The sequence below is a fragment of the Theropithecus gelada genome, chromosome X, assembly GCF_003255815.1.
Source record: "Theropithecus gelada isolate Dixy chromosome X, Tgel_1.0, whole genome shotgun sequence".
NCBI classification, from domain to species: domain Eukaryota; kingdom Metazoa; phylum Chordata; class Mammalia; order Primates; family Cercopithecidae; genus Theropithecus; species Theropithecus gelada.
In genome coordinates, this window is record NC_037689.1 from 82,523,218 (window position 1) to 82,548,117 (window position 24,900).

Consider the following 24,900-nt stretch of genomic DNA (forward strand, 5'->3'; position numbering starts at 1 on the left):
TAGTTGGGACTACAGGCGCCCGCCACCACGCCCGGCTAATTTTTTGTATTTTTTAGTAGAGATGGGGTTTCACCATGTTAGCCAGGATGGTCTCGATCTCCTGACCTCGTAATTCGCCCACCTCAGCCTCCCCAAAGTGATGGGATTACAGGTGTGAGCCACCGTGCCAGGCCCAAAGATCTAACTTTTAAGGCTCTAAAAACTCTGAGGAAGGGCTGTACCAATTTATTCACCAATGCATGAAAAGGCTAGTCCTCAATGCTCCCTCATTGATACAAAAAAAATTTCTATTGTATAGGCAAATAATGGATATACCCTTAGGATTTTTTTGTGTGTGTGGTTTTTTTGAGATAAGAGTCTCGCTCTGTCACCCAGGCTGGAGTGCAATGGTGCGATCTCGGCTCACTGCAACCTCTGCCTCCCGGGTTTAAGAGATTCTCCTGCCTCAGCCTCCTGAGTAGCTGGGACTAGAGGAACACGCCACCACACCCAACTAATTTTTGTGTTTTTAGCAGAGACAGGGTTTCACCATGTTGGCCAGGCTGGTCTCAAACACCTGATCTCAAGTGATCCGCCCGCCTCGGCCTCCCAAAGTGCTGGAATTATAGGCATGAGCCACCACACCTCGTCTCAGTATAATTTTAATTGGCATTTCTACTACAGAGCCTGAAACACTTTCCTGTTAACCTTTTGTATTTCCACTTCAGCAAGGTGTCTCGTCATTTCCATTTTTACTTTCCTACTGGGGGATTTAAAATTTAAATGTTCTGCAGTCTTTACATAGCCAGGCAATTAATACTTTGATATCTGAGACTAAAGTTTTTTCCCCCTCATTTGCCTTTTAATTTTCTTGAATATTTTTTATTCAGTCATTTACTTTTCACATGGTAAAACCTATTGATTACTTCATTTCTAAGAGTTTAGAAAGTACTTCTCCCATCCAGAGGGCATACAACTAGTTCACCTATTTTATATTACACTTATTTTATGGCTTCATTTTATAACAGCTATATTCTCTCTACTTTACCAAATAATTTGTTCAAGGAAAAGTTTACTTACTATTCTAGATCAGTTCCCAGCTTCACAGCTATGTCTTCATATTCTTGTCTGTTTTTAGCAATAAGCTCAAGACAGCCTAAGCAAGTGAGCTGGGAAGCTGCAACTCGAGAAGCAAGAGTCTCTCCTGAAATACAAAAGATAACAACTGCACATCTGAGAACGTAAAACAGCATAGAGTTAACGTTATTTATGTTAAGCCTCCACACAATGCAGATGAAGAGAATTAAGTGAGAACAAGTCTCACTTTCTATCACCTTGCCTTTAATGTTGCTCCTAGTATATATAACTTCACTTGGAAGTTTCTCCCCTAAAGGAGATTTTCAAAAGAACAAGGAAGACTCCAGTAATTTATCAGCAACTTACCTGGCATAGTCACCATGGGGGTCCCTGCCCAGAGGACATCCATCCCTGTGGTGTGCCCATTACAGAGTGGAGTGTCCAAGCAGACATCAGCCAGCTGGCCTCTCCTGACATGTTCCTCTTTAGGAGCAACAGGTGAAAAAATGATACGGTTCTGGGGCAGGCCCATGTTTTGTGCATACTGTTGAATATTAGGCTCTCCTACTGCTGGAAAACGCAACAGCCAGAGTACACTATTGGGAACACGCTTCAGAATCTAAAATAGGGAAAATAAGAATAATTATTAATAGCAGATTTGCCTTTTTCAACAAAGACTCCCAGAGATCTCTAATAATTCTACCACACTCTATTCTTTCCATCCAGATAGAAGCCTGCTGTGAACTTAAGTCTTTCCTTCACAGAGATGAATTAGATCAATTGAATTATCCCTCTTTTGCTTAGCTGTCCTCAGAGTGAGTTCAAAGAAAGAGAGGAGACCGATGTTGGAAGACAAAACAAATTACTAATTGGCAAAATCTGAGGCAGCTACCTCCTGTGGGAATTGATAGAGGCAGTGGGTTTTGTTGAGAGAGAGGAATTTTGCATTCCAAATTTCAAATCCCCCACTATGATACAACCAAGAAAGTTACCTCACACTTGCCTAACTTTATTTGCCTAATATAAATTGGTCTTTTCTGTAAAGGGCCAGATGGCAAATATTTTTGGCTCTGTGGCTACACTGACTGTCATAGCTGCTCAGCTCTTCTGTTGTAGCTTGAAAGCAGCCACAGACAATGTGTAAACAAGTAGGCATGGCTATGTGTCCATAAAATTTTATTTACAAAAACAAGCAGTGGGCTGGATTTGACCCACAGGTCATAGTTTGCCAACTCCTGATTTAGATTTATATCTACTCTATGTACATTTTTAAGTTCAAAATCCCTTTCTCTGAAAGCTATGAGAACAGATGAACTTCCAAATTCAGAATATTTCAGATTTCAAAAAAAGTAGTACTGTGTGTGTGTGTGTGTGTGTGTGTGTATTACATAAAACCCTCAGCAGCAACTTCATATAAACAAACATATTAGTGCCTCTGCATTGAGATGGAGGAATAGTCATATTAAATGGAATAAAAAAAAGACTACAAATATCTTGACATAGTTTGACTGTGTCCCCACCCAAATCTCTCTTCTTGAACTGTAGTTCCCATAAGCCCCATGTGTCATGGGAGGGACCCAGTGGTAGGTAATTGAATCATGGGGGCAGTTATTCCCAATGCTGCTGTTCACATGATAGAGAGTGTGTACTCACAAGAGCTGATGGCTTTATAAGGGGCTTCTCCCCCTTTTGCTCAGCACTTCTTCCTGCCATCATGTGAAGAAGGACATGTTTGCTCCCTTTTCCACCATGACTGTTAAGTTTCCTGAGGCCTCCATAGCCACGGGAACTGTGAGTCAATTTAAACCCCTTTCCTTTATAAATTACCCAATCTCGGGCAGTCCTTTATAGCAGCATGAGAACGGACTAATACATACCCTAATGGGTTAGTTCAGGTAGTTTTGCTGCCAAACAAATTTGCCACACACTTATGAAAAAGTTTTTGATTTTCAGAGTTTTTGTGAACATCAGGAAGTAAGGATTAAGGACAGTAGACCTGTACTCATCTGCTTCCTCTTCTCTTCTATCCTCCCCTCTCCTCTGAACATAAAACAAAACAGGTATCAGGGGAAAAAAATTAACCAAGGAATTATCTCCAGACTACCTAAAGGCAAAACATGCCATTTTATTTCAGTTATATGGATTAAGAGCCAGTTACAGCTATGCGGTATCCCACTTATGCAAACCTATCTGATGAACTGAGAGATTTATGTATAGATCGACTCCTTCTTGGTTGTAACTCTACCATACTACAAGAATGTTAAAAATGGGTGGATGTACATGACAGCATATGCTATCAGTTTAGACCAGGGGTTGGCGAATTACACAGCCTGTGAGCCAAATCTGACATACTGACAGTTCGCATAAATAAAATTTTATTGGAACACAGCCACACTCATCATTTACAAAATGCCTATGGTTATTTTCGTGCCACAACGGCAAAGCTGAGTAGATGTGAAACAGCATGACCACAAAACTGAAAATATTTACCATCTGGCCCTTTAGAAAAAGTTTGCTGACCCTTTAGACAGAAGAATGCTTTGAATATGTAAATTTAAAAGGTTCACAATGTCCTATTTAGACACTGGAAGGAGAAACCAAAAATGCCTGAAAAACTACATCTCTTGAAGATTATAAATGAGCACAAGGCCAGGCGCGGTGGCTCACACATGTAATCCTAGCACTTTGGGAGGCCAAGGTGGGCAGACCTCTTGAGGCCAGGAGTTCGAGTCCAGCCTGGCCAACATGGTGAAACCCCGTCTCTACTAAAAATACAAAAAAAAATTACCCAGACATGGTGGCACATGCCTGTAATCCCAGCTACTTGCAAGGCTGAGGCACAAGAATCACTTGAACCTGGGATGCAAAGGTTGCCATGAGGCAAGATCACACCACTGCACTCCAGCCTGAACAACAGAGCGAGATTCTGTTTTTTAAAAAAAGAGCATAACCCAGTTGAGTCACATGTAAATAAATAAAATACATTTTTTAAAAAGTATTTAAGGCCGGGCGCGGTGGCTCAAGCCTGTAATCCCAGCACTTTGGGAGGCCGAGACTGGCGGATCACGAGGTCAGGAGATCGAGACCATCCTGGCTAACACAGTGAAACCCCGTCTCTACTAAAAAATACAAAAAAAATAGCCGGGCGAGGTGGCGGGCGCCTGTAGTCCCAGCTATAGGGAGGCTGAGGCAGGAGAATGGCGTAAACCTGGGAGGCGGAGCTTGCAGTGAGCTGAGATCCGGCCACTGCACTCCAGCCTGGGCGACAGTGCGAGACTCCCTCTCAAAAAAAAAAAATAAATAAATAAAAAAATAAAAAAGTATTAAAAAAAAAATTTTTTTTTGAGACAGAGTTTTGCTCTTGTTGCCCAGGCTGGAGTGCAACAGCATGATTTCGGCTCACTGCAACCTCTGCCTCCCGAGTTCAAGTGATTCTCCTGTCTCAGCCTCCCGAGTAGCTGGGATTACAGGTGCCCACCACCACGTCCAGCTAATTTGTTGGTATTTTTAATAGAGACGGGGTTTCACAGTGTTGGTCAAGCTGGTCTCAAGCTCCAGACCTCAGGTAATCCACCTGCACCGGCCTCCCAAAGTGCTGGGATTACAGGCATGAGCCACCGCGATCAGCCAAAAAAAAATTTTTAAAAGAAATGAGCAGAACAGCTCCTAAATGGGAGTGGAAGGACAATCTTCAGCAAGAAGCTCTAGATACAAAATCTTTATTCGTCTCTAAGATGGTAACAATAAGTCTATGCATACTCACATTTGCCCACATCTGCAAAGTAGAAGGGTCAATTTTATACAGCTGATTAAAGTTACAGTATACAATGGCATCTTCTGGTAACCCATACTGAGAACGGGTGGTTACAATAATGGTACGGGGAACCTCCTCTCCAGTTGCAGCCTTATTGTTGATCTAAAACAAGGAAAAGATGATGGTTATATTTAAAGGCAAAAGGAGTCCAATATTTCAATCCGTAAGATCCAAAATGGTCTAACTATTAAAAGTCACCAAACCATGAGAAAATATTCACGATATAAGTTTAAGAAGAGGCAAACCGTTGCAGCATTATCTTAATTTGGGGGAGACTGCACTATGAAACTTCTTGCTCTAACCAAAAAAGATCTCAAAATCCTATTAACAATCCAACAGCTTTTGATCACTCTTTTCTTCATGAATGAAATGTCCTTTTCTAAATCACATCCACTCCTCAAGGTTAAATTACTCCTCCAAATGGTCTCTTCTCCCAAGAGTGTCTCTCTTCACACTGATCATCACTGTTTCTGAGTTTCTACACACATAATTAGTTTTATCTTGCAATTCTCATATTTGAGTACTGCCTTACATTGTTATATAACTATTACAGGTGTGCAAGGACATCTATGACCTCTAGAGGTCAGAGATCTTTGCCTTACACTCTCTTGATAGAGCTACTTATTTAGGCATGCAATGTATTATTTATTGAGTACATACTACATTACTGTGATTAAGACATCAGTAATTCAATTCAGTAGAGGATACAAACACAGGGAATTATCATCTGTTGTGCTGTATGTAATGATATATTCCAAACATTACAGAGGTATAAAAGACAGGTACCAATGAAGTAGGGATGGAGACGTTAGCGGTAAGTACGGAAATGGATTCCTGGAAGAGCTGTCTGAACTGAACGTCTGAGTAGGATTTAGCTAGGGAAAGGATGGGTTTACAGAAGCAAGAAACTGTATGGTATGTACAGACAGTTCATCATATAAGACAGTAAAGCCACAGGCAGGGAATAACAAGATATTAACACAGAAGTTTCTCAGTAAGTAATAATCTGCTGGCTGAATCCAGGAGACTTTTAAAATCAGACACACCTACATAAGATGCACATTTCCACTAACTCATTTCCTCATCTATAAAATGGTAATAATGATACTTGCCTCCTAGAGTTATGATGAGGTTTAAGGGAAATAAATGCATACTTTATTTATTTGTATGGGACAAATTATTTATTTATTTATTTGGTGGGACATATAATGGTGTATTATCTTCTCACCTGAGTAGTTGCCAGTCCATTGCTAATACTGAATCCATTAATTGTTATTTGAATCTGTCCTCTGTTAATCATTTCAATAACTGCTTCTGCAATAGTATTCATAGGAATAACAGGCATATTAAGAGCTGTGTTACTGCTGTCTGCATTGTCTCCTCCATCAGGACACTTCATCTAAAACAAAAAAATGCATGATTACGAAAAAGATCGTGAATGCAGTTAACTGTATTTCAATGACAATATTGACTAGGTTCTGACCTTGACGATTTTCACATCTGGTAGACTATCAAGAAATGCTTTGAGGTCAATGCCATTCAGAACTATCCGATTGTCATAAATGTGTCCATTGGACTTAAAATCGATGACTGCTTTTTTCTAATGGAAAAAATAGTTTCAGACATGTCTTTTAGGACTTACATAGACAATAGCAAGGAAATAAAAAGCTACAGTTCTTTGAAATTCCCCCATAGCACTGTTTCATACCTACCTTCAGGTGAGGGAACATATTAGCATGATCACCAATAAAAAAAGTATGGGGCATATAAGCCAATTTCTCAGAATACTGCTCAGCAACTTCGGCTGGTGAAGTTTCCTGATCAGTGATAATATAATCCATGAAAAGTGCACCACTCGTCCCAGGGTATCCCAGCCACATTGCCTTAAAAAATCAGATCAAAAACTGATTAAGAACTTTCATCAGGATACTTATCTCTAAATTCATCAAGTCATATACATTAAATATGTACAACTTTTTGTATGTCAACTGTACCTCAATAAAATGGTTTTTTAAAAAGGAACCTAAAGGTGCCAAAATTCAATAAGTAAATGAACAAGGAGGTCTAACTCTTTTTTAGAGACAGGATCTCACTCTGTTCCCTAGGCTGGAGTACAGTGGTGCAATCGTAGATCACTACAGCCTCGAACTCCTGGGCTCAAGCAATCCTTCTGCCTCAGCCTCCAGAGTAGCCAGGATTACTGGCCTTGCTACAGGCACAGCAAGGCTGACTTCTTTAGTCGAAAGCAATGAAGTAGTTCTTTAAGAGAGACTCTCACTCTGTCGCCGGGGCTGGAGTGCAGTGGCACAGTGATAGTTCACTGCAGCCTCAAACTCCTAGGCTTGAGCAATCCTTCCACGTTAGCCTCCCGAATAGCTGAGCTCACAGGGGCATACCACCACTTCGGCTAATTTTTAAATTTTTTGTAGAGATAGGGTGTTTTGCTTTGTTGCCGAGGCAGGTCTCAAACTCCTGGTTTCAAGTGATCCTCCTGCCTCAGCATCCCAAAGTGCTGGGATTACAGGCGTGAGCCACTGTACCCCCAGCCTGCATTTTAGACTAACTTTCAAAATGCTAAAATGTTCTTCAAATTTGCAAGACAGAGTAACTGTTCATAGCCAACCATGAACTGCATGTCTCTATATACATGTACCTATAAGCATTGTGCTCTACACTCTTTTTGTCCTGCGCATCTCAACAACTTAAAAAAATTAAAAAGTATGTCTGCCCTACAGTTTCAAATATCAGTTAACCAGAGGGAGGAAAAGCAGCACATTACTGTTTTCTTAGCCAAATACATGTTATAAGTGATGACTGTTAATTTGTTTACCTGAATAGGAGCTGGCCTGAGAGCAAAGAGCTCATTTCGAGCGCCCTTGGTATAGCCATTCATATTTACAAGGATATGAATTCCATCCTGATGGATGCGATCAGCTGCTTTTCCATTGCATGGAATCTACAGAATAGAAAATAAGAACTCACTATGTATAATCTCAGATCAATTCCATTAGTTTTAATGGCATTTAACATAATTCAGATTCCCAGATGGAAAAGTGGTAAGAACACAAATTAACTATATTAATTCGGGCACAAATATGGTTAACTGCCATTAAAATGGGCCCAAAGCATTAGAGAAACAGAACACAGAGGAAGGAGAGTTCACTTCTGGATTGAATGTATGAGTAACATTTCATAGAGAAATTGGTATTTGAAATTTGTAATCTTTTTTTTTTGGTAGGGACAGGGTCTCACTACGTTGCCCATGATGGCCTCAAGCAATCCTCCCACCTCATTGTCCCAAAGGATTATACACATGAGCCACTGCACCCAGCCTAGAACTGGTATTTGAAATAGGTCTTCAAAGACGAATAGAAGTTTGAAGGAGTTTAACAGAATACAATCTCAGTAGAGAACTGTATGAATGAAGAATTAGAGTAAAGTGTGAGGGAGTTTAGAAAATGGTGAGTAGGCCGGGCATGGTGGCTCACACCTGTAATCCCAGACCTTTGGGAGGCCGAGGCGGGTGGATCATCTGAGGTCAGGAGTTCAAGACCAGCCTGGCCAATGTGGTGAGACCCCCGTCTCTACTAAAAATACAAAAATTAGCTGGGTGTGGTGGCAGGCGCCTGTAATCTCAGCTACTCGGGAGGCTGAGGCAAAAGAGAATCAAAAGAGAATCGTTTGAACCTGGGAGGTGGAGGTTGCAGTGAGCCGAGATCGTGCCACTGCATTCCAGCCTGTCTCCATCTCAAAAAAAAAAAAAAAAGGTAATTCACTTCTATTTGACATAAGGTATACATGATGTAGAATGGTGGGTGAAAGTATTGACAAAGTTGTGGCAAACAGAGAAAGGTTACAAAAGCTATGCTGAAGAGTTTAGACTGTAGTCAATCAGCAGTGACTCCCTAAAGGTCTCAGAGATAGAAAGAGGGATGCTTCTTGGTCACAAAGAGTCTAACTGTGTATCAAAAATGGCCAGACAAACTTTTGAAGCAACAGCTATATTGCAAAATTTGTTGGTACATACTATTTATTAAATGAGAAGTCTCAAAATCTTTCTGGTAGGACTTCAGTGATTCATATGCATATACATGTATTTTTACATATATGCATACATACCATACCTGCATGCGTATGTACATACATACATGTGTGTACACAAACACTATGTAGAGTATATTATCTCTATCAGTCAAAGTGGCTAATAGAGTCTACAAAGAAAAATCTGTAGCCTACATACTCAGCAAATTAATTCCCCCACAGGTTTCAATCTTAATTTATCATAAAACTTATGCTCCTAGAGGATACAACAATAGAACAAATACAGATATAAAGATAACCAAAGGCAAAGGCCCATGGAAACTGATGAACCATAGTTCATCTATTTTCTTTTTCTTTTTTGAGACAGAGTCTTGCTCTGTCACCAGGCTGGAGTGCAGTGGTGCAATCTCAGCTTACCGCAACCTCCGCCTCCTGGGTTCAAGCGATTCCCCTGCCTCAGCCTCCCAAGTAGCTGGGATTACAGGCATGCACCATCACACCCAGCTAATTTTTTGTGTTTTAGTAGAGACGGGGTTTCACCACGTTGGTCAAGATGGTCTCATCTCCTGACCTCGTGATCCGCCCACCTCGGCCTCCCAAAGTGCTGGGATTACAGGCGTGAGCAACCACACCTGGCCCTATTTTCTTTAAAAGACCTATTTATTCTTCTCCCAAGTCACCATTTTGTTAATATTTATTAAGTATCTTCTGTCACAAGTGCCGGCTCAATCTCCACAAAAGTTGTATGTCCAAGCACAAGCATAACACATTTCTGTTTCATTTGCAACCTCGGAAAAAGGCATGCTGATTTAACATAAATGACCAAGGAAATAAGATCAACACAATTGCCTATATGTGGTACTACAGCATTTAATACCTATCATCAAAAAATAAACTACATGCTAATAGTTTTATTTAAACTTGCTCAAAATAAAAAGTTAAAGTATGAGAGTTTTATCTACCTGAGAAAGATCAATGAAATGATTGGCTTCTGCCATCACCTTCACTCGGAAGTTTGTGCCATCATCTGGACTCAGGGCATAACAGAACACCTGAAAGGCAGTACATGGCATATTTAATAGCATTGGCTCAAATCTTTCCAAAAGACACTGGGTTTCCATGCCTCATGACAAACCAACATTGTGGGTTTTTTTCTTTTTTAAACAAATAGTGATTCTAGAGAAACACTAGTCTTACCTCAAATTTATCAGGATTGTGCATGCCTGGAATAGACTGCATGAGGTGAGACGTAGGATGATTCCCAAAGTCGGAACTCACATATCCTACACGCAGCCGACCATCACTGAGCTTCAAGTCTTTTGGATGTTCATATGGTGGTTTATGAAGTACATTAATCTATCAACAGAATCCAATGCTTGTTAGTAAAATCTACACATATATTTTCATCTAGGAAAACTGACGAAAAACACACCAAACCAAACCTCACACCTGTTGAAAAAGGTCTGCCCAGAGCATTTAGTTGACATTGCCAGAGAGATGCAACCTCAGCACTTCATGTAATATGCTTCATACTTTGACGTGCTCCTGAAATCTATAAAGCACAAGCAAATCCCAGCACTTTGGGAAGCCAAGGAGACAGATCACTTGAGGTCAGGAGTTTGAGACCAGCCTGGCCAACACAGTGAAATCCCGTCTCTACTGAAAAAAAAAAAAAAAAAAAACCCACAAAAATTAGCTGGGCGTGGTGACACGTGCTTGTAGTCCCAGCTACCTGGGAGGCTGAAGTGGGAGAATCGCCTGAACCCAGGAGGTGGAGGTTGCAGTGAGCCGCACTCCAGCCAGGGCAACAGAGCAAGACCCTGTCTCAAAAAAAAAAGTGTGAGCAAATCTAAAACTTGTAGGTATGAAGCAGTATGGACAGAGCATGATAAACCCTCCAGCATTTTAGAAAATTCTATGGGGAAACATTTTCTAAAAACAAAATTATGGCCGGGGGCAGTGACTCATGCCTATAATCCCAGCACTTTGGGAGGCTGAGGCAGGCGGATCACCTGGGGTCAGGAGTTCGAGACCAGCCTAGCATGGCAAAGCGCCATCTCTACTAAAAATACAAAAATTAGCCGGGCATGGTGGCACACACCTGTAATCCTAGCTACTCGGGAGGCTGAGGCACAAGAATTGCTTTAACCTGGGAGACAGAGGTTGCAGTGAGCTGAGATGGCACCACCGCACTGCAGTCTGGGTGAAAGAGAGAGACTCTGTCTCAAAATTAAAAAAAAAAAGCACACCTAGCACTCCAATCTATCATCCAACCCTTGATCCAATCCTTGATCAAGTAGTGCTCTAATTCTCAAAGGTGAATACAAAATACCAAGCACTCCATTAAACATGATGGCTTGCCAGGCGCGGTGGCTCACACCCATAATCCCAGCACTTTGGCAGGGCAAGGTGGGCAGATCGCTTGAGCCCAGAGGTTCGAAACCAGCTTGGGCAATATAGCAAAACCCCATCTCTACAAAAAATACAAAATTAGGTGTGGTGGCATGCGCCTGTAGTCCCAGCTACTCGGGAGGCTGAGGTGGGAGGATCACCTAAGCTCAGGGAGGTCGAGGCTGCAGTGAGCCATAATCACACCGCTGCACTCCAGCCTGGGCAACAGAGCGAGACCCTGTCTCAAAAACAAGAAAAAAAAAAAAAGATAAAAGAAAAAAAAATTATGGCTTTCAAGTTAAAGGACAGTACCATCAGTCTATTGTTAGTGTTTAAGTGAAGGAGTTAAGGATTCCATCTTAGGAAGTACAGGGGGTTATACTCAGGACACAATGGAAGGGGTTCTGAAGTGGCTCACAAGTTTTATTTCTCAATTTGGGTGGTGTTCACTTTATAATCATTCATTAATCCACAGATTTGATTTGCACAGTTTTCTGTATTTGTGTTTTAGTTTACAACAAAAAGATTAAAAGAAAAGAATCACACCTTATCTAAGCACAGGTTGCCATGCCTCTCAGCAATAGCCTTCCTGAAGCCATGAGAAAGAGGATATAGCATACTATGATGAGGATGCACAGAAGGCAACCTATTCTTCTCTAACTGGTCAGCCACAATACTGACCAACTTCTTCATTCGTTCATCATAGTCTGTCCAATCACAGACAATCTAGAGAAAGCAAAAAGAAGTTATTATCCAGAAAGCCCTATCCCAGGATTTAATATTTGGTATGTCTTTGGCCTAAAGTAATGTCAGATAGCCTATTAAAAATACTATTTCCAGTCAGGCTTGGATTCTTATGGTACATAACAATTAAAAAGCTATTACAACACTGAGAGCCAATTACTGGCCTGTTATTCTTTACCTGCAGGCAATGAGCCAAGTTACAATAAGCATCAGGAAAATCAGGCTTAAGTTTCAGAGCCGTGCGATAAGAAGCTATAGCCTCTGGAATATTCCCTGAATCCTGGAAAATAAATAAAGCAGGATGGTAAAAAGTTTCCAAAACTTAAATTTTAGGTGTTAAATTGCACATATTATAATAAACAGTAGTACCTTATGAATGGAAGCCAGATTGCTATGCGCATCTGCAAATGCAGGATTAATTTGGATGGCACGCGTATAACACTGCAAGGCTCCCTGAACATCCTGCATCTCCTTTAGAGTGTTTCCCATATTAGAGTAGGCATCAGCAAAGGTAGGACTGATTCTAAAAGAGAAGCCCAAGGTTTTATTTCTCCAATACAAAAATCTTTAACCCACTGTAATGCTAACTTATTGTTGTTATTTAAAGCCATTTTAGCATCTGCAATGTGCCAAATGTCAAACATTTTTAAATTAAGAATAATTTTAAAAATAAGGCTGTTAGTGTCTCTTACCGAATAGCCTCCTTATAATGCATCAGAGCTTCCTGCAGTTTTCCCTGCTGCTGCAGTACACTTGCTAAATTTGAATGGGCAGCAGCAAACTCTGGGAAGACCTATAAAGAGTCAAGATCATAACTGAGGTTAAAAAATTTGCTGAAGCAGCAGTAATAACTCACCACAACCTTAAGAACTTTGCTCAAGTACGTTTACATCCCTAAACTTGTCTCTACCTTTTCCAAGTCTATTCATTCTCAAATTCTACCTCTTCCTCTATTTTATACCTCTTCTTGTTTCAAACATAATGAGGTACACCTCTTCTGCTCTTAGTTTATCCTGACCACCTGACTCCAACACCACTGAGATTTCTCTCTGCTAAACTCCTACCGTATCTACTAACCACTACCATACAGCCATCAGGCACTAAGATTATATACTTATCAGTAACTTCTCTTGAACTGTGGGTTAATGTTTAATTTTTTTGTACAGATCTTATCCACAGAATAATGAACTCTGAATGCAGGGATTTTCTGGAATGTCACATAGGGCCTCACATCATACCTTAGGTACTCAATTACTATTTCAATGAATAATCCTCTTGTAAATGATTCAACCACTATTTTTACAAAAGAGGTGGATGATGGTAAACTTAACTGCTTTCCCTCTACTATCACGCTAAATACCCAGCTACGCCACCCTCACATACTTCTAATGCTTTACGATACAAGCGAACTGCCTCTTCAATGTTTCCCTGTTCTCGTTTGATATTGGCTAGGTTATTCAGAGAGTCTGCATGGGTGGGACACAGACGGAGAGCTGTATTATAACAATCTTCTGCTTCGGCAACCTAGAAAACAAAACAAAGTCTTCAAAAACTGTAGAGAATCATAAAGCCTCCACTGATACTATTCTAATAATTGCTTAATTAAGCCTAATGGCTGGTAATGCTACAGAAAATTGATATTTTTTGGTATTCTTACCCTCAACCAAAACTCTAAAGTAAACCAATATACCATCTCAATACTTGTACAAAAGACTTTCATTTTTTGCTGTTTTTCGGTTTTTGTGATTTTCTGAGACAGAGTCTTCTGTTGCCCAGGCTGGAGTGCTGTGGCACAATCACGGCTCACTGCAGCTTCAACCTCCCAGGACTCAATCGATCCTCCCACCTCGGCCTCCCAAGAAGCTGGGACTACAGGTGCACGCCACCATGCCCAGTTAATTTTTGTATTTCTTGTAGAGACAGGGTTTCGTCATGTTGCCTAGGCTGGTCTCGAAACCCTAGGCTCAAGCAATCCTCCCATCTCAGCCTCCCAAAGTGCTGGCATTACAAGTGTGAGCCGCCACACCTGGCCAGAAAAGACTCTTAATCCTACCAGATAACAAATAGAATGAGTAAAAATCCTTACACTGCCCTTCTCTTTGAGAGCATTGGCTAAGTTGCAGTAAGCATCAGGGAAATGTGGTTGTAGTTCGATAGCCCGCCTGTAGGTGTCTATTGCCAGATCTATCAGGCCTTGCTCATAGTATACACAAGCCAGGTTGCCATGCACCACTGCATGATTCGGACTCAAACTTAGGGCACGAAGGTAAGCTGCCACAGCTCTGTAAATGAACACACACACACACACACACACACAAAATGTAACTCATTCTTAATAGATGGCTTGTTACAACTCATTCAAGCTGTACTATATCAAAATATATCAAGTCTTTGTAATTACATAATTCATGCTGTATTATATTTTAACCTCAAACCAAAATCATACCTTTATAAAATGTGTCTTTACAGTGAGAAATTTTGTACTCCCACATAAAAAATAGGCTGTCCTTTCACAACAACAACAAAAAGTTAAAAGTCAGGATTTACTGTGCTTTCTAAATCAGGTCAAAGGAATAATTTAGTCTAAGAAAAAACCACTTCAACCATTTTACAATTAAAAAATTTCAACTGAACTCCCAATGAGAAGGATAATGGTTTTGAGGAAAGCCAACAACAAAAACTCAGGCAATGAACATCTATAAATAAAAGGCAACACAGCAGACATGGGCAGGGAACAACGTACTAGAAAAGGCAAATGTGTTTCAATTGACTATTGTTATCATTTCGGTCCAAATTATCAAGTGTCAATACAACAAAGATTCAAGAAAATTTATTAAACAGAACATTCTCTCACCTGTCAAAAATGCGTGCCTCTTTCAAGACATTTCCTAAATTGATATAAGCATCCAGAAAGTTTGGGTCAAGGGTGACAGCCTAAAAATTTCAGGACAGTAAGTTACTCACAGCAAGTTAGGATTTCACCAGATCAACTTCCCAATTACAGTGTTTTTACTCCAAGGTCCTTGCAGAGTTTCAATTACATTTCATTTTAATAAACCAATGATTTATTTAGTGCCTTCTCATTACTTTTACAAACCTCAATATTATCAAAGTAACTTCTCATGCCTCATGTTCTCAAGAGCAAAATGGGTCCTGAACAGAAAAATTTAAAATGGGCCTGCTCCAATTTCATTAAACTGAATACTTCTAATGATTGGCCCTATTTTATTCACAATTACACCAGTTTAACTCTTCTGAAAAAATAGTGGCAAAAGAGGCAGCAAACTCTTACTGAAAAGGAAAATATATACCTCAGTTGTATGCATAGAACTACATGCTCAGCAAGACCTTATTAAGACATGCAATTAGCGCTGTATATACAGTAAGATACAATACTTCAAGGAAATACTAACTAACCATTAAACGGTGTCATTCAAATAGCTGTCATGTTGTCTAGAGCAGTGATTCTCAACCCTGGCAGTATATTAAGAATTTACCTCCTAGAAAAGGTACCTAGGCTCTATCACAGGCCAGTTAAATCAGACCCTCTGAAGGTAAGAGTCAGGATATCCAGATCTTTTATAAGCTCCTCATGTGTAACCAAGGAAGAGAACCACTGATCAAGAAAGATACTCCTACAGGATGGTAAATGTAAACTTTAATCAAAACATCAGCCGGGTGCAGTGGCTCACACCTGTAATCCCAACACTTTGGGAGGCCAAGGCAGGCGGACCACTTGAGGTCAGGAGTTCAAGACCAGCCTGGCCAACATGGTGAAACTCCACCTCTACTAAAAACACAAAAATTACCCAGGCGTGGTGATGTGCAACTGTAGTCCCAGCTACTCGGGAGACTGAGGCATGAGAATGGCTTGAACCCGAGAAGTAGAGGTTACAGTGGGCCAAGATCATGCCACTGCACTACAGCCTGGGCAACAGAGCAAGACTGTATCTCAAAAAAAAAAAAAAAAAAACACCAAAAAGGTATTTGATTAAGACACTGAGTATGTTTATTAAAGATTGATAAAGAACACTTCATCTGCTGGGCGCGCTGGCTCATGCCTGTAATCCCAGCACTTTGGGAGGCCAAGGCGGGCAGATCACTTGAGGCCCGGGGTTCAAGACCAGCCTGGCCAACATGGCGAAATCGCGTCTCTACTAAAAAAAAAAAAAAAAAAAAAATTAGCCAGGCATGGTGGCTAACACCTGTAATCCCAGCTACTCGGGAGGCTGAGGCAGGAGAACTGCTTGAACCTGGGAGGCAGAAGCTGCAGTGAGCCGAGATCGTGCCACTGCACTCTAGCCTGGGCAACAGAGTGAGACTCTGTCTCAAAAAAAATAAAGAACACTTCATCTTCACTTAGATGACAACTCTGTAGTAAATAGTGTGATGCATTTAATTTAGATTGTCTATAGTGATAGATGTCCACTCCAAAAACTTTTAAACTTTATAATAGAAACGTCTAAACACATACAAAAATAGAGGAACACCCAAGTCTCCATTATCCATTTTCGACAATTCATATATCATGTTTGATCTTATTTAATCTATACTCCAACTTACTCCCCCTCTTCGCAGATCATTTTGAAGCAAAACCCAGACATATTCCATTCGAAAATATTTCAGTATGTATCTCAGGGACAACACAAGAAGCTTTTTCCTCCCAACCTAACCACAATACCATTATCATACTTAACAAACAAACAAAAAAAGACAGCAATTCCTTCATATTAAATATCGGCTGGGCGTAGTGGCTCATGCCTGTAATCCCAGCACTTTGGGAGGCCGAGGCAGGCCAACTGCCTTAGCTCAGGAGTTTAAGACCTGGGCAACATGGCAAAACCCCGTCTCTACTAAAAATACAAAAAGTTAGCCGGGCGTGATGGCGCATGCCTGTAGTCCCACCTACTCTGGAAGCTGAGGCAAGTGAATCCCTTGAGCCCGGGAGGTGAAAGTTGCAGTGAGCCAAGAATCACACCGCTGCACTCCAGCCTGGGCGACAGAGTAAGACCCTGTCTCAAAAAATAATAATAATAATAATTCCATTCAGTGGTCCAATTTCTCATCGAGTCAGGATCCAAATAAGACCCATATAATTTGTCAATGTGCCTCTCTTTCTTTTAATCCTTTAAAAGTTTATTTATTTATTTATTTATTTTTGGAGGTGGAGTGTCACTCACTCTGTCACCCAGGCTGGAGTGCAGTGGCACAATCCTGGCTCACTGCAACCTCCTCCTCCCAAGTTCAGGCAATTCTCCTGCCTCAGCCTCCTGAGTAGCTGGGATTATAGGCACCCAGCTTTTTTTTTTCTTTTGTATTTTTAGTAGAGATGGGGTTTCACCATCTTGGCCAGGCTGGTCTCAAACTCCTGATCTCAAGTGATCCACCTGCCTCAGCCTCTCAAAGTGCTGGGATTACAGGGGTGAGCCACCACACCCAGCCTAAAGTTTAATTTAAATCTCCATTTTTATTACTACAATTTGTTGAAGTAAGGTCAGCTTCCCAAAGTTTGAATTTTGCTGACTGCATCCCTATGGCGTCCTTTAACATGTTTCCTGTCCCATATGTCTCCTATAAATTGGTAGGTAGAACAAGAAGCTTAATTAGGTTTGTGTTCTTTTCTCTTTTTGCAAGACTACTTCACCAGTGAAATTGTTTATCACAAGGTACTGAATATCTGATTATATCTCGTTTTTGTCACTGAGAAATGCTTTATTTATTTATTTATTTATTTTATTTATTTATTTTGAGATGGAGTCTTGCTCTGTCACCCAGGTTGGAGGGCAATGGCGCAATCTTGGCTCACTGCAACCTCCGCCTCCCAGGTTCAAGCGATTCGCCTGCCTCCGCCTCTCGGGTAGCTGGGATTACAGGCTCCTGTCACCATGCCCAGCTAATTTTTGTATTTTTAGTAGAGACCGGGTTTCACCATGTTGGCCAGTCTGGTCTCAAACCCCTGACCTCAGGTGATCCCCCACCATAGCCTCCCAAAGTGCTGGGATTACAGGCATGAGCCACCACGTCCGGCCTAAATGCTTTAACTATTAATGATGATACTCTATCATTCCTTCTTCACTTATTAGCTAGAATGCTTTTATAAAGAGAAGCTTCCCCCATCAACTATTAGGTTACTCTATGGTCCAGTTCATACAGGAAAGGGAAGACAAATGCTTTATACTTTTAATTTTTAAATTTAAAGTTGACATGTAATTGTGTATATTTATGGCATACAATGTGATGGTTTGATCCATGTATACATTTTAGAAATATTCAACCAAGCTAATTAACATATCCATCACCTATTTTCTGTGGTTGAGGACATTAAAAACCTATTCTTTTTGCAATTTTGAAATATACATGATTAACAACTGTGGTCATCATGTAGTACTATAGATCACTAAAACTTATTCCTCCAGTCTAACTGAAACTTTGTGCACTTTGACCAATATCTCCCTTTTCCCCATCCCTCCTCCACCCCCCAAGCCTCACCACCTTTCTACTGTTTCTATGAAATCACCTTTTTCAGATTCCACAAATACGTGATATAATACAGTATCTAACTTTCTGTGCCTGGTTTATTTCACTTAGCATAAAGCACAGGTAACAAAAGCAAAAATACGCAATGAGATTGCATCAAACTAAAAAGCTTCTGCACGGTAAAGGAAACAATTACACAGCGTGAATAGGCAACCCCTGGGTTAGGAGATATGCAAACTATACATCTGATAAAGGGATAAGGAACTCAACTCAGTAGCAAATACACCCATTAAACTACAGGCAAAGGATCTAAACAGACATTTCTCAAAAGAAGAGGTACAGGCCAGGCACAGTGGCTCATGTCTGTAATCCCATCACTTTGGGAGGTCAGGAGTTTGAGGTTGCAATGAGCTATTATGACACCACTGCACTCCAGCCTGGGCAACAGAGCAGGATCTCATCTCAAAAAAAAAAAAAAAAAAGTCAAGTAAGATACATAAAAACTATGCTTAACATCACTAATCATCAAGGAAATGCAAAATAAAACCATGAGTTAGCATCTCACACTTGTTAGTATAGCTATCATCAAAAGGATGAATAATAACAAGTATTAGTGAGGATGTAAAGAAAGGGAAGCCTTGTAACTGATGGGGGAAGTATAAACTGGTAAAGCCTTTTTGGGAACTAGTATAGAGGTTCCTCAAACACTTTATTCTTCTCTTTTTAACCAGTTTTCCAATTAATTGCTCCTTAATATATATATGTCTTCCAAAGGTGACCAATGAATGTTTTAGCATAATTATGAGCTCACAGATTTAAACATATTTGGTAAGCTGTAGTATATTTCAGTTATTATTCTTATTGATGCTCAAGTCTCCATCTTTATCTTTAGCCAGTGGGAGCCTCCTCAAGTTGCTTCCTGAGTCCTTTTGACACAAAGTAGTATGTCAAAGCTTCCTTGCTTTTTGGTATGACCAGACATTCCAAAACATTTTTTACACTTCCTGCCCCAGACTTGGAATCTGCCTTTTCACCAACAAGCCCTGCTTCTTTAAAGCCCACTTATAAAAATCATTTTTAATTACTAAAGTACATTTTTTTTGAGACAGGGTCTCACTCCGTCGCCCAGGCTGGAGTGCAGTGGCATGATCACAGCTCACTGCAGACTCAAACTCCCAAGCTCAGGTGATCCTCCCATCTCAGCCTCCCCAGTAGTGACTACACGCGTGCGCCACCATGCGTGGCTACTTTTTGTATTTTCTGTAGAGATAGGGTCTTACTACGTTGCCCAGGCTGGTCTCAAACTACTAGGCTCAAGTAGTCCTCCTACCTCAGCCTCCCAAAGTGCTGGTTACAGGTGTGAGCCACTGTACACAGCCTAAAGTACATTTTCAACACAAAACTGGAAACTGCCATACCATGTACTATCCAGGAAACACTGCAATAAAGATGTTCCTCAACTTAGGAAGGGGTTATGTCCCAATACACCCATCATAAGTTGAAAATACCTTAAGTCGAAATGCATTTAAAACACTTACTGAACATCCTAGCTTAGCCTAATTTTTTTTTTTTTTTTTTGAGACAGGGTCTCATTTTGTCACCCAGGCTGGAGTGCAGTGGTGCAATCTTGGCTCACTGCAACCTCCAGCTCCCAGGCCCAAGCAATCTTCCCACCTCAGCCCTGCAAATGGCTGGGACTACAGGAGCACACCACCACACCCAGCTAAAATTTTTGTAGAGACAGGGTCTCGTCATGTTGTCCAGGCTGGTCTTCAACTCCTAAGTTCAAGCAATCTGCCCTCGGCTTCCCAAAGCACTGGGATCACAGGTATGAGCTACCGTACCTGGCCCACCTAGCCTCATTTTAAACATGCTCAGAACACATTAGTCTACAGTTGGGCAAAATTATCTAATACAAAGCCCTTTTTTAAAACTTTGAGTTTTATTTTAATTCCAACATTTATTTTAGGTTCGGGGCATACATGCAGGTTTGTTACATGGGTAAATTGTGTCACAGCAATTTGGTATACAAATGATTTTGTCCATCAGGTAGTGAACATAGTACCCGGTGAGTAGTTTTTGTACCCTCACACTCCTCCCACCCTCCATCCTCAAGTAAGCCCCGCTGTCTATTGTTCCCCTTTCTGTCCATATGTACCCAATGCTTAGCTCCCACTTGTGAGGACGTGCAGTATTTGGTTTTCTGTTCCTGCGTTAATTCACTTAGGATAATAACCTCCAGCTGCGTCCATGCTGCTGCAAAGGACATGATTTCATTTGTGATGGCTACATGGTATTCCATGGCATATACGTACCACATTTTCTTTAGCCCACCATTGACGGGCATCTAGGCTGATTCCATGTCTTTGCTATTGTGAAGTGATGAACATACGCATGCATGTGTCTTTATGGTACCTTTTTATTTTTTAATCTTAGAGACAGAGTCTCACTCTGTCACTCAGGCTAAGTACAGTGGCATGGTCATAGCTCACTACAGCCTCAAACTCCTGGGCTCAAGTGATCCTCCTGCCTCAGCCTCCTTCCTATTTTATAATAGTGTGTTGGGCATCTCATGTAATTTACTGAATCTTGTACTGAAAGGGAAAACCAGAATGGCTACATGGGTACTCAAAGTACAATTTCTATTGCGTATCTCTTTTGCACCACTGTCAAGTTGAAAAAATATTTAAGTCAAGTCATTGTTCTCTGTAAGTCACATACTGCCTATACTGCCAGAGAAAGATATAATGTGACTGGTTAACACCTATTATTTAGTTCTAGAAAAAACACTACACACGTAAGCACTTCAAAAATACCAATTATTAATTTAATGACTAACCTTTTCAAAGTGATGAATTGCAAGCCAAATTTCCCCTTGTGCATTGAAAACACAGCCAAGATTACTCCAAGCTACTGCAAAGTTCGGTTGCGTCTCAATTGCTTTCAAATAACATGCCTTAGGAGGGGTTAATGAAAGAAGATGGGAGGGAAAGGAGGTAAAGGGAAAGGGGAAAATTTGTAAAGGGAAAAAAAAAAGATTGGGGGGAGGGGGGAAGAAGGTGATATCATTATTCCTTCTCTGACCAGCCAAAAGTGACCCTGCAGCATAGGCTCGCTTGCGCCAAAACTAATGCGCTGCCACAGCTGGCTGCTCCTGCGCCTGCGCCACCAGAACCCAAGTGCAAACCACCATGTTCAGTTCTGCCAACCAAAGACCAACCCTTACACTGGGACTTAACTAGGAAGTCAGGTGCTATAAGGCTCTATGCTGGAGTTCCCTTACCCAAACAACTACTGGCCCTTGTCATGTTTTCAAGTGCTATCTAGAGGGCACAACTTGAGGCCGAGTTTTCCTACCCCCACTGTTTCCCAAAGTGTGTTCTATGAGGTGTTAAGAGGTATGGCTGAAAAAAAGGGAGTTCATGATCAAATAAATTAGGAAAACGGCTTTCTTTACTGGACTTCCCTAAGCCTTTAATAGTATAACAGGGTTCCCTGAACTTAGTTGACCATGGAACTCTTCTTTCATTGGGCATTTTATTAGAATACTATGAAACACATTTTGGGAAACGCTGCTCTTCAACAACGTTCCTCACTAACATCAAAACTATGCTACTGAAGAGAAAAATGTCTTTCTGCCAAGTTGGATACCATAAAGCCAGGCTTTAAGTTACATTCTCACAATGCCCCTGTCTCCCAAGGAGGACTGAAGCTGAAACCTCACATGACAGGATTGCACCTAGGTTGAGGTCCCTGTAATGCGAGCGCAAACATCGCTTGCGCAACCTAACAGCATCGCACTGCGCAATCGCTGCGAACTGCTGCGCTACATAGAACACCCCCAGACGCAGCAAACGGCCAACCAGATCCATTAATCTACTAGACAGGCCCATAGAGAATATTCGTTTAATGAGATTAGTTGGACTCGAGGTACGTTAAAACCCAATTTTATCCAAAAAGGCTACAGAATAGGACTCAGGGAGCCAGTCAATCAGATTACTCATCTAGTCAACCGTTCACAGGGGTTCATTCGCACGCAATGCGCATTAACGCTGCGCAGCCTGTGCGCTACTGCAGGGTCACAGCGCATCATCAGAAGAGCAGAATGCTGCAATCCAAACAAAGAAGAAAAAAGGAAAAAAAATGAACAACAAGAAGAGTTAGAAGCTTTTACTAAGTAAATTATCTCTAATAATTTTTAACATCAATTAACTTTTACTTATCTTTGACAGAATTGTGGCTATAGTATAAAACATTCTCTTACATAACTTGCTTGTAAATAAAATTATTTTAAGCTGTTTCTGAAGCCACAAGACAGAAGATTCAGGCATGGAGGCAAATTGTTTTGCTGTGGCAGTTACAAACCCGTTACCATATTTCTCATCATGTGACTTTTCGGTGCGTTCCTTGCTGGAAGAGGAGGAGGAGGTTGTGTGTCTGCCCTAGATCCAGGCCTCGAGCTCCCTTCAGCGAGGCACCTTACGCATGGAATAGGAGGTTTCACCCACCTGAAACCTTCTAAATACAATATCAATGGTGAAAAACCAAAAACAAGAGAGAAAATAAAAACAAGATCATTAGTAAAAGTTCAACAAAGCAATTGAAATTCTTTGGATGTCTATTACATATGGGAATGAGGACAGTCTCAAGTCTGTAACATGGGAAACATGCAGAAGGGAGAGGGTTAATCAGGGCTATTGCATACAGCAGGGATTTTTGCTGGAAGAAAGGCTCTTCATTTTCTACAAAGACAACTTAATTTTGCTTCCATCTACTAGGAATATGCTGGCTTGAATTTTCAAATGCACTGATTACAAAAGAAATACATTGCATTTCACTCAAGAGTATTTTCTTGTTTACTAAGTTCTCACAAAAAAACAGAATAACATTTTTCAAACTAGGTGTCTCCAGAGCTCTGAAATAAAGAAGTCAGCAACCTAAGGCAGGCGCAATGTCTCAGCCTAAACCGATCTCTAAAGCTGCAGTGAAGTGCAATTCATGTTAGCTGTCCGCTTGGTGGGGTGACAATTAATAGGAGCTTATCAAATATTTGTTCTATAAATTACCAATTAGATTTATCGGCTAAGATTGAAATCAATTACAATTCATTAGCTGGCAACCTACGTAAGGTTAATCCAAAATGTCAGCAGAATTTATGAGCTGTGCACTTAAAACTGTGCCTTTTAACATCAGATGGTGCTGAAAAGCCTTCTCCCTCCCTGGATGAAGCAGTCAAACAGACAGCTACGCTGCGCATACACTCCACGCATTAGCATGCGCGTGGGGCTCAGAGCAACAGGTGGGAGTTTCAGAAGCATTCTGGTTTCTCCCCACTCCTCACCCCTGCAGCGCGGTTGCGTAAGGTGGCTTGTAACAAGACAACTGCATTATAAATTTAATTTTAAATTATACCAAAAGCTTTAATTAACCCAACCTGGTGTTCAAATTCATTATTTGGAAACACAGAATGCTAAAAGCCACCTTTCCACTTTGGCAAGTTTTCTTTCGATCAGTCCATTTCCCAAACAAACCAGCTTTGTCCTTCTGACCTTTTTTTAAGGGGTTGGGGTGGGGAGGAATAAAAAGAAGGAAATGAGGAAGAAAAGAAGGTAGACAACTAGGATTGGAAAAGAGGAAAAAGGAACTTGGGAAGGGAGCGGGGACAAGAAGGGACAGGATGTTCCAATTATTAATTTGCAATCATTTTAACAGCCTTTCTTCCACTGTAAAGGGTGAGGAAGATGAAGGGAGGAAGGTTAAATAAGAATTTTAAATGCCAGTATTACAGGGTAACATTTGGATGAAATTCTTCTCCACTTACAAGCCACAAAGGACTTAGAAGAGCAGCATTTTCAATGGCACCTGCATCATATAGGAGTCTTGAGCCAAATCACAGGCGCTCTGCTTGTCACCAGCAGGCAAGCCTCAGATTTGAAGGAATGTTATTTATTCCCACATAAGATCATGACGGAGCCCAGTGTTATAAAGATGGTCTAGCTCAGCAGAAAGGCTCCAAAATGTTCAGGTTCTTGCTTTACCCCCAGATTTAGAACAGATATGCCAAAGCCTGGCCTTGCTCTATTCTGAGGCGATTCATGCCGTCAGTTTTCCTCAGTTTCAAAGGACTGTTTTGTGAAGATAGCTCAATGAAGAGTTGAAGACTTGGCAAAAAGTACAAGTTTTCATAACACTGATGTTTAAATGTGTTCTATCAAACACCTACCTTGGCTTCTTCCAAGCGACCCAGGGCTTTGAGCAGGTTCCCCAGGTCACTGCGAACACAGTACAAATCCTAGAAACCCAGAGACACTGTCATTAATTATACTCTGCTTTGTCAATTAAAAATATCTTGAAATCACTTTTAAGCATCTAGCTCC

At 40.9% G+C, this 24,900-nt stretch overlaps 1 protein-coding gene across 3 annotated transcripts in view; it reads right to left on the minus strand.

The window, feature by feature from the left end:
* Positions 1 to 24,900, minus strand: part of OGT (O-linked N-acetylglucosamine (GlcNAc) transferase) — a 42,978-nt gene that overhangs the window by 6,459 nt on the left and 11,619 nt on the right. For 2 of the 3 annotated variants that reach the window (XM_025371880.1, XM_025371879.1), the window contains exons 4-21: positions 24,747 to 24,815; positions 21,363 to 21,479; positions 14,901 to 14,980; positions 14,133 to 14,328; positions 13,430 to 13,570; positions 12,739 to 12,839; positions 12,416 to 12,569; positions 12,225 to 12,326; positions 11,849 to 12,028; positions 10,109 to 10,267; positions 9,874 to 9,963; positions 7,701 to 7,826; positions 6,583 to 6,753; positions 6,354 to 6,470; positions 6,099 to 6,269; positions 4,820 to 4,972; positions 1,423 to 1,675; positions 1,060 to 1,183 (exon numbers count right to left, since the gene is read on the minus strand). In XM_025371880.1, coding sequence (XP_025227665.1) covers positions 1,060 to 1,183; positions 1,423 to 1,675; positions 4,820 to 4,972; positions 6,099 to 6,269; positions 6,354 to 6,470; positions 6,583 to 6,753; positions 7,701 to 7,826; positions 9,874 to 9,963; positions 10,109 to 10,267; positions 11,849 to 12,028; positions 12,225 to 12,326; positions 12,416 to 12,569; positions 12,739 to 12,839; positions 13,430 to 13,570; positions 14,133 to 14,328; positions 14,901 to 14,980; positions 21,363 to 21,479; positions 24,747 to 24,815 — 2,504 coding nt within the window. The other variant, XM_025371881.1, reaches the window with a different exon arrangement.